At 48.5% G+C, this 10,719-nt stretch overlaps 1 protein-coding gene across 1 annotated transcript in view; it reads left to right on the top strand.

The window, feature by feature from the left end:
* The first annotated feature begins 1,840 nt into the window (after window positions 1–1,840).
* Window positions 1,841–10,719, top strand: part of LOC108789401 — a 17,259-nt gene continuing 8,380 nt past the window's right edge. Inside the window, exons 1-2 of the mRNA XM_018559399.1 lie at window positions 1,841–2,324; window positions 2,373–2,941. Coding sequence (XP_018414901.1) covers window positions 1,929–2,324; window positions 2,373–2,941 — 965 coding nt within the window. The 5' untranslated portion in view covers window positions 1,841–1,928. The remainder of the gene's footprint in view (window positions 2,325–2,372; window positions 2,942–10,719) is intronic.

Raw genomic sequence — 10,719 nt, 5'->3', positions numbered from 1 at the left:
GAGGTTGCAGGACCGCGTGCTACTGACAATTCAGGGAAACGGCGATGATATTCGACACGGGGGGGGGGCGAAAGACGTAAATTTCATTGTTACCTGTTTATTTCCACTTGTGCCGGTGTTCTATCGAAAGCTCCAACTCAGTCCATCCAAAATGCATATATTAGAGGGAGAGTTATACCATCTGACAGTCTTCTTTTCTCAGGGATTGTAATCTCTGATCTGATTTCCTGGGACTGCCCATTATTATTATTATTATTATTATTATTATTATTATTATACAGGATTTATATAGCGATTGATGGGCTCCCACCATCCCTGTGCTGAGTTCCCGGGTCTGCACACCTGTGCCCATTATGAGGGGCTCCCACCATCCCTGTGCTGAGCCCTTTGGGTCTGTACACCCGCTGTGCCCATTATGAGGAGCTCCCACCATCCCTGTGCTGAGTCCCCGGGTCTGTACACCCGCTGTGCCCATTATGAGGTGCTCCCGCCATCCCTGTGCTGAGTTCCTGGGTCTGTACACCTGCTGTGCCCATTATGAGGAGCTCCCGCCATCCCTGTGCTGAGTTCCCGGGTCTGTACACCCGCTGTGCCCATTATGAGGAGCTCCCGCCATCCCTGTGCTGAGTTCCCGGGTCTGTACACCCGCTGTGCCCATTATGAGATTATGAGGGTCTTCCACCATCCCTGTGCTGAGTTGGGAGTACTGGGAGGAAGATCTTACCACTGGAGCTTCCAAAGCCTATAGGAAGCCAGGGGCTGATTCAGCCCACCAGGCTCCACCCATCGGCAATACCCGATCCATGAAGCTGCCAAATACCAGTTTTGGGTGGACGGACTCTGATGTCTATTGCTCTTATTTTGCATTACTAACGACATTTACAAATGATCAGAACCTGCATATTGATATTTCCTTTTTGTCTCTTTCAGTACGATGTCCGGATTGGATGAATTCTCAGTAAGTCAAATTTTTTGTTTTTTGACAATGAAATGTATACACTCAAGTGAATGGAACAGTGACCCCCCCTCCCCCCCTTACTTTGTATGGCCTGTTCTGTTAGGGTGTTCGAAAGGAGACTGCTTCTGCTCTCCTGTCTTTAGCAACCCTTACAGTGCTCTGGGGATCCTTTGTCGTGTGTGTGTGTATATGTATCTTTTTAATACATTTAAGTGCATATGGATAATAATGGATTCTTCTTAAAATGTACTGGAGGTCATGTGACCATACGAGGGGTCTCAGCCCATCATTCTTCCGGAAACCGGGAGGCATGCTTCCCCTCTGATGCTCAGCAGCTATGGTGTCAGTGAGGTTCCTGCTAGGCGCTTCTGTCAACCAAGGCAAGGAGGGTTGGATGCAGGGGAAGGAAGGGGGGGGGGTGCATTAGGCAGATTGACTACAGGCATCTTGTGCATCTGCACGGCGTCCTGTAGGTCTGAATTGGAGTTGAGGGGTGCAGACAGACCACCCATGGACCTGCCTTGGAGATGGGACAGAATGCTCCAGGAACAAGAGGGGAATGGCAGGATCAATAAATATCACTGATTTCACAATTAGCAACATTGTTTCAATGTCATTACGTGTTTTCTGTTCACATTCTTGAAGGTTGACCCGAAATCCATTACAATTTGCCTTTAAAGCGACTCTGCTATATTTTGGGTAGCTTCCCCGGTGAGAAACGCATGGTAAAGAAAATCTGGCAGAGGTTTGAACACCTCTCTACTCTACTCCACCCACTACTAGAAATATAATTTGGTTAGAGTTTCACTCTTATAAGAAATGTATGGGATTTGGACGGATGCAGCCTAATTCTCTCTTTTTCTATCTCGCCCATAGTTGGCAGATGCCTTGCCAGATAAAGGTCCTGCCAAAACGCAGACCGTAAGCAACCCTAGAGACAATCAGCAACCTGGAGCCTGGCCTGGATCCAATGCTTGGGGTTCCACCCCTGGAGCTCCGTCTGCCCCAGGCACTGCCCCTTATGGACAAGGCCAAGGAGGACCATATTCTGGAGGTGGAGCTCAGCCTAGTGCCCCACCACACGCGTACCCATCTGGACCCCAGCCGGGAGCGCCAAGTGCCCCATCTGCACCTACCGGTCCCTATCCAGGAGCAGCACCTGGGCAGCAGCCATCTCAACCAAATGTGCCATATTCCTACCCAGGGGCCCCCGGTGGACAGCAACCAAATGTGCCATATTCTACAGGACCCTATCCAGGAGCCCCTGCTGGACAGCAGCCTGCACCAAATGCTCCATACCCTTCAGCACCCTACCCAGGGGCTCCAGCTGGGCCAGACCCGAAAGCAGCGAATGCTCCTTATCCAGGAGCTCCTTCTGGCCCTTATCCTGGAGCCCCATCTGGCCCATATGCAGGAGCTCCTTCTGGCCCACAACAACCAGGAGCCCCATCTGGTTCATATCCAGGAGCTCCTTCCGGCCCACAACAACCAGGAGCCCCATCTGGTTCATATCCAGGAGCCCCATCTGGTTCATATCCAGGAGCTCCTTCTGGCCCACAACAACCAGGAGCCCCATCTGGCCAACCAGGAGCACCTGGGCAATATCCCTATCCTTCAGGGCCAATGGGACCTGGTGGCATGCCAGGGTCATATCCTAACCCTTCTGGTCAATCATATCCGGCTCCATCTGGCCCTTATGGTCAGTCTGCTCCTACAGGTCCTTCACCTGGTGGGCCAGGGTGGGCTTGGGGATCCCAGGGTGGGCAGTTCCCCTCACAGCCTAATTTGCCATATCCAGCTACTCCTCCATTCCCAGTTCCTGGTGCTAATGCTTCATCTTCCGGAGCCTGGGGCTCGGTGCCGTCCGGTCAGTGGGGACCATCGGCATCATTTCCTGGAGCTCCTGGATCATACCCAAATCAAGGCTATCCCTGAAGTTGCCGGATTCCAGGGGTCCTGTTCTGGGAGCCTTTCAGCTAGCTTGTGAGTATACTTCCTGTTCATTCTTCATATTCTATGTCTGGATTTATACTGTGGGGCTCATTTAGAGTGTTAGATTTTGTGCTGAGTGTTGAGATCGGTGGAATAGTAAACGGGGCAGAGCACATGGTTCTTTTAAAAAAAACCTTTGGGTAGAGTAGTGAGGGGTTGGATCCCCTGTCAGGGTGTCCCATGGGTAGAGTCACCCTGTCTTGTCCTGGTGACCATGGTCACTGGGTCTAAAAGTGATCTGTAAGTTTGAGTTGTCACCAGAACAGGAACAGAAGTCTTCCAATGGTAACATTGTCTAAAAAGGAGATTTCCCCTCACATTGGGGAGATTCGCTCATCCCTACTGCTAGCCATTGCCACAAAAAGCGGAAGTTATGGGAATGGTTACTGTTGTCCCTCAAACAAGAATAGAGGGGAAATCTTTCAATGGGGACACTTGGGCCTTGACAACCATGAGAGTATTTTTCTAACTTTGGAGAAATATATTGATATTTCCTGTCGGGTTCACAGGACCAGAATAGAGGGAAAATATCCTGAATGGGACACAGGGAATAAAATACTTTTGGGGGTTTTAAACCTTTTCTACTCTATCCATAATGGGGGGGTGGGGGAGAAAGTTGAAGTCTTGCACAGTTGTAGCGGCTCCTCTCCTGGACTGGCATTGCTTCCTCTGATCGCACTGCACACTGCGAGCTTCTCTCAATGTACATTAGAAGCTACAGCCAATCGGAGCCCGCCTCATTTCCTGGCTGGAGGAGGTCCAGCACCATCTAGCGCGTTCCTCCCCAGCCTGACTGTCCCTGGCCCCGCCCCCTGGATTTTATTTATTATAATCATGGCAGGGGCGTAACTACAGAACATGGGGCCCCATAGCAAAATTTGAATAGGGCCCCATGGCGAACAACTTACAATCTAAATCAAGGACAGGTAGCAGTAAAACTGTCTGCAGAGTCTCTTCCTGTACATCTGATATCCAGTCTTCTTGATTTGGAAATGCCATAAGGGGTATACAGCAGTGTTCTTCCTTCCACCCCCAGGCCCCATAGCAGCTGCTATGGCTATTGTTACGCCCCTGCATGGAGCCTTGGCATCACAAGTGGGCATTTCCTAGGGCGGCCTACCTGCACGGGAAGACAAAATAAAAGCATATTAATTTTCAGATAAAAAAAATAAAAATAATAATTATTTATCAATTAGTTAGAAAAAAAAACCCCTCCAAAGAACTGAAACCAAAGGAACCTCTTATTGTGCTTTGAGTCCTCCTTTTGTCTCCGGTTGCATACGGTGATCAGCAGTCCTGTGACGCTTCATACAGAGGATTTTGGGCGCTGATATATGGTGTTCTGTTTTTCAGATCGCACCCTATTGAAGAACTACTCCTTGAAGATTTGCCTATTGAACTGTATACAAGAAGATAACGGGACAACAAACTGGGTGACGGCCAAATGCGGCCATCTTTAATATTCCGCCACGTTGACAATAATGACCTATCGATTTTTCGGAGACACGAGTGCTGATTGCTGCATTGGAACGCGAGGCCGGATTTTTCTCCTTCGAAGACACTAAATTGAATTAAACGTCCCTTTTCTGCAATAATGCACCCACATTGCTTTATTTTTTTTGGGGGTGGGGGGGAACCCAGCCCTCCCCTCCTCCTGTAACATTTATCTGGCCATTAAAGGGTTCACTTTCCATAAAAGGAAATGATTATTGAGGGGGGAGGGGTTATGTATTGAAAATACGATGCCGCCCTTTATCTGAAATAAACGGTCTGTGTTGCTCCCCCAGCTGAGATAATTAGGTTGGTCACTAGTGACAAGTCAAGCCAACACCTCGGTGGGTTGCTGTGGCGGGATCTAAGCATTTGATTGTTGCGATACTTTGCTATGTGGTGGCTTGCATGGATATTTGTATCTTTCTGGTTCTTCGGAACCGGAAAGGAATCCGGTACCAAGGTAGATATGTAGACTGACTTCTATTTTCTGAAAATTCTAGTTATCTGGTTGTCATGTTGATACTCTGACTTCAGTGCAGTCCTGCCCACACACCTGAGCTTGAAGATGGTTCTGTGCTCCGAATGAGTGACTCGGGGCAGGAGCTCAGCAGTAGAAGCCTCTGTGTACACGTCCTCCTTCAATGTCAGCCGGCCCGGAGTGAAAAATCAGCAAAATAGCCTTCTAATGTTCTAGGAGACCCCAGCTAATGTCTGCCAACTTCAACAGGGGGCGCAATGCGTTTCTTGACTTTTCTGAAAGTCGAGCAGAGCCACACCCATCCCATCTTGCAATGCAGTGTGAGTAATCAAGAGATCCTGCAGTCCTCGGACCTGACTTTTGTTGTTGTTGAATGGACCCAGAAGCTGTATGCTAAGATGTGACGTCTTGCAAAGCGTCAGGGACCTTCCTGGAGATACCCAGAGGCCTTTGCAGGTACTGTGTGGTGTGTTCCATCCCCCGATGGTCAGGGTTTTCTTTTACTTGTACACCTTCAGAACAATTTAGCTGCTGCCTGAGCGGGGGCAAAGGGGCCGGGCGGGTGCCCTTTGCTGTTGTTATTTTCTTGATATCCATCAAGCATTCCTTTTTTTTTGCAGGTGGTGCAATCTCTCAAAGCCGGACTGTGACACCTTACTTACCACCAGTCCGGCTGTGCCATAGTCGTGCTTTGTACTTTTGCACTGCTTGCAATAAAGCTTATTGCATATCCAAAAATATAACAGCGAAAAGTGCAGCCAGTTTGATCCAGTCTGAGCGTGGGAGGAGGAGACTTGGAGACCTGACTAAATGCTTCTTCCTGGCTGCAGCAGACTGATGACATCATCACAGCTCGTATATGGGGGGTCATGATTATCTGAGTCTCTTCCTAAGTGCCAACGTCCCGTCCGTTACGTAGATGAAGCTCTCGTTCTAAATTAGAAGTGGTCAAAAATATCAAGAGTCGATGTTCTAGGCTGGGGTGGGGGGTTGGAAGTTATACAAATGCCTAAAATACATTGTTGCGGCTAAAGGGGGCAATGGCAGCTTCCAAAGCCCAAGGGTGCACTTACTTTTTCCACGGCACACTATTACCGTACAGGATTTATATAGCGCCAACAGTCTGCGCAGCGCTTTACAATATAAGGAAGACATTACAATACAAATCAAGACACGTTGGTAAGGAGGGCCCTGCCCCGGAGGGCTTACAATGTAGAAGGGATCATCTATGGACATTTTTGGTAAATCAGAGGTAAGAGACGTTCCTCTGCTGTTGGTGTTCCGGTAGATCCGCCTTTATCTGGTGACCGTCTGAACAAAGATGGAAGATTTGCCTGTTCAAATCTGTCGAAAAAGTCAACAATTTCCATGAGGTGTACTTACTTTTTCATGTGACTGTACATAGGAAGCTGCCAGCACTAAACCTTCGAGGCTTTTGAGCAGCGATGCGTTCGAACAGAACGCCCGTCGTGCAAGCACTATTTTGTTCGGCATAATGTGCCATGCGATCCCGTGCGGCCGATCGCATTGCGGCCGGAGGGCGTGGCTACGGTGCCATTCACTTCAATGGACCCCACGCCCCCTCCAGCCCCACAACATAGTGAGCCCCCCACAACATAGTGAGCCGGCCACAACGCGATGCAGTGCGTTCTGGCCAGAATTGGGCCGCAACGCACTGTGTCTGGTGTGAACGAGGCCGTATAGTGTATCCGAACCCGAGAACAAAAATGTAACATGTTGCAGCCTACCGCTCTTACGATGTGGTGGTTGCATTCGTTTTCACCCAGTAACGCACTTCCAATGCTCAGTCGCTGCAAAGTATCTTTGGAGGAGCAACGTTGTCACCCTAGGACAGGGCAACAGAATCCTTTCCCCTGTAACAAGAGGGAGGGGTTCTGTAGTCTGCAGAAGAGACCTGTGCAGGGCTGAGATTTTAGTGCAGCAAAGGCAGAGTGGACAGGAATTTAGGAGCTCGCTTGAGTTCTGGCAGGATCAACAGCCATCTTGCTGTAGCTGGGTGGTTTTTAAGCAACAAACCATGGGGGAAAAGTGCATTTTTTGGAGATATGTTCTGAATATATATATATATATATATATATGTGTGGGTGAGTGAGTGTGTGAGTGATTATATATTTCAGCTCAGAGGACACTTTGCACGTCTCTTTTCATGATTTGGGGCCTGTTCATACCAGTAGGTGCGTGTCATGATACTTATAACATGCATGTGATGCACTGTAGCAATTCTTTGCGGTGTATGTTTTTTTTTTCCAAACACAAAACTTTATTGAAAGTTAACAAAAAAAACAAGTCAAATCTATGAACAACGGCGTGTTGTGACGCACTCTTTTATGCAATGCACGTCACTCTTGTATGATGTGGACAGGGTGCATAGAGAACAATTGTAATCTCAGTGTCCTTGCATTGATCCTACATTGATCAACCCAGCACAACGCACCGGCTGTGAACCGGCCCCAACTTGAACGAGTCTGATAAGACTGTTACTGCTTAACAAATGTAATAAAAACGTGCCAAGTTTATTGATGCTCCTCCCATAATCTCTGCAAAACCAGCCCAAGATACCCCCCAAACGGGACAAATGTAGGCACCTCCCACTGTGCATGAAATCATACCCAGATCTGCCCCATTCATCGTAAAGCGTCGCTGAAGCCACACCCACTCTCCGGTAACCTGGGCATTTTAATGGGCATGATAAAAAAAAAATGGGAGTGTCCCATCAGAACAGGAGCAGCCGGATGACTTACCAAAGATCTCTCCCGTGATGATCTCTCTCCCACTTCTATACTGGTTAACAGTTATAAAATCGCCAAAAAGTTTCCCCTCAACAGGTGTCCAGCTGGAGGCGGGTTCACATATATCTCCATAGCAATGGGGGGGCGGAGTGAGGTTTACACTTTATGATTGGTCTGCAGTACATGGTAATCCCCGTCTCCAGGCAACAGGAAATGAGGAGTTGTGTCTGGAGTGGGACTTGAAGGTATTTGGGTGGAGATTGCTTTGCGTTATTATATTCTGTATTTTATTCCTGGTCATAGAGACGTCGGCTTTTTCTGGCTTATAAGCACCGTGTTTATATATGGTATTGAATAAAGATTGGTTTGCCTATAAATGACATTGCCGCAGTTTAATTGTAACTTTTGTATCCGTCACCAAGTGCAAAACGGGCAGAAATATATATAATTAAAGGGCCGCCATTAGAAATCTTGGGGCCCCATACAGCCAACATGGCCAGTGGCATGCTGCACAGGGATCACTGAGCCAGTCACATTTGTTGGCACCGGCTGTAGGGGGACTACAAATCCCAGCAATGCATTATACAGTAATGCAGAACAGTATACGAATTGGACTCAGGACTTAGTAACGTGCTGGACTCAAGACCCACCTGAGAGTGACCCTGCCGAGCACACCATACATGCTGCACAGCCCATCTGAGACTCTATGGTGGGCTCTGCAGGGGCTCAAGTGGGCCGGTCAGGGTCCCAGTCCCTGCACCTCTTACCTGTCGCTGCTGGGGACCAGCCGCCTCCACCTCCTCCCTCTGCCATGCCGCCCCTTGTGTGGCTGATACCCATGTAAAAAAAGAAGAAAGTCCATGGTCCCATCGCACTCCTGACCGCAAAAAATCCCTCAGAGACGTGGGTGCTGCGGTAGTCAACGGGTGGCAGCCGTAACAATCATGAGCAGAAACGGAGACACCGGCACTCCAAATTGGCAAGCAAACGTCTAATAATTGACGTGCAGCATAGCAGAAAATAGCAACGAACGTTTCGGGGTCACAAAGGATCCCCTTCATCGGGCTTTGCCTATAAATGACTTTGCCTGATGAAGGGGATCCTTTGTGACCCCGAAACGTTCGTTGCTATTTTCTGCTATGCTGCACGTCAATTAATAGACGTTTGCTTGCCAATTTGGAGTGCTGATACCCATGTAAGGTCCCCAGGCTCCTCACATGAATTTCTGCTGTATCCCCTGATGGCGGCCCTGAAGGTGTAAATTCAAACAGTGAACTTCTCTTGTTTGCTCCCTTTGGGCTGTGAAATATACTATTGAAAATGTTTTGTTATATCTGTTTAATAAGTGCAAAATTTAGAGTGCAGGGTCTCCGGTGGGCTGGTCCGGGTCCCTTTGCACCAGAGGTGCTCGCCCAAATGCACCGATACCGGAACTTCCGGTCAGAGGGAGTTTTGGGAGGGAACGTGGAGATTCGGTCAGAGGGAACATGAAGCCGGCTTTCAGGCCAATCAGGAACCTGTGCGGAGTACATTGCCCGGTTACCTGATTGGCCAGGAAGCCAGCACCATGCTGTTTGGCCAGCTCCCTACCAATTGGCTGGGAAGCCGGCTTCCTGGCCAATCAGCATGGAGCCGGCCAAACAGCATGGAGCCAGTTTCCCATGCAATCACGAAGCTGGGCGGCGGGTAACCTGACTGGCTGGGAAGCTGCATCCATGCTAGCGGAAGTACTGGTTTCAGTGAGTACTGAAGGATAAATATCGGTACTTGATACTGAAAAACCAGTTTCGGTGCATCACTAATCTATACCAAACCCCAATCTGGGATAAGCGTCCGAAATGAATTTCAGAGGGGCCAGGCATCTTTCTTTTTTACATTTTAACACTGAGGTGCCCCTAGATTTTGGATACTTTTAAAGGGGTGCCGTGACTGGAAACATGTAGAGAGACTCTGTCCTAAATACTCTGAGCTAAAAGGAGTCTCTCTCATCTCATAAGGCTGGAAGGTATACCTTTAATTGTATCAAGACTGTCTAGAGGTCCCCACACACCTTACAATAATCGCGGGAAATCCCGCGATTATCGTAAGGTGTGTGGAAGCCGTGCGACCTCTACTAGTGTTAACAGCCGCACGGGCCGGTGTGCGCAAGCGCACACTGCCCGTTCGGCATTGCGGTCATCGGAAGCCCGTCCCTCAGGGGGCGTGGCTTGCGATCATCGCAAGTACGATCTGCCTATGCAAGATGGGCAGATCGTACAATTTTTTAAGTACCTTACAACCATGGCAAGACAAAAGTCTTGCCATGGTTGTAAGGAGTGCGCCCAGCCTTAGGTTGAGCTTTCGTTAAGTCGTGGGGCCAGTTTAGCGAGCTCATTGTACTGAGATATGTAAATGAAAGTGTATGGAAAGCTTATCAATCCTCTTCTCTTATTTGCTGCCTTTTGGTCTGGTAAATATACCATTGTGTGCCTTCCCCTTAAGCTTAAAATGAAGCGTTTACCACTCATATCTCTCTATGTCTACATTGTAAATGTTATGATTAGGAAATCTCTAGATCCTCCTAAATCTGGTCTGATTACTTATTGATATCTCTTTTGATTGGGCCATAGAGCAGTGGGGCTACCCCAGCCCTGCAAGGGTTAACTGCCCTTTTTGGTCTGGGGGGATAAAATAAAGAAGAAATAATCACCCGATCTGGAGCTCCTAGTGGGCAGATAGCCCTTCACTTCCTGCCAGGGTGTCACCAACAGGAAAGAATCTCCCAACGAGGCTGCTGACGAGACATCCGCCTCCCCCCAGCCGTGAAAAGTTTTGGGCTGCGGCATTTTTGTGTTTCGAAAATAGAAAAAAAGAGGAAAATAAAAGACGAGGCAGACTCGTTCTATACAAGCCGTTTATTGGAAAAGCCATCTATATGTAGGATAAAGTTCGTGTTACATGCTTGTCAGTAACTGTAGAAAAATAGAACTGCGGTGAAAACCTCTGTACAACAGCAATGGTATCCGTAAAAGAGAGAGAGAGAGGGGGGGAGAGAGAGGGGCGGGAGA

This window comes from Nanorana parkeri, unplaced genomic scaffold, assembly GCF_000935625.1.
Source record: "Nanorana parkeri isolate BGI_ZX_2015 unplaced genomic scaffold, ASM93562v1 scaffold392, whole genome shotgun sequence".
NCBI lineage: Eukaryota > Metazoa > Chordata > Amphibia > Anura > Dicroglossidae > Nanorana > Nanorana parkeri.
Note: the sequence above shows the minus strand (reverse complement) of the source record. Positions and strands in the feature narration are given on the sequence as shown.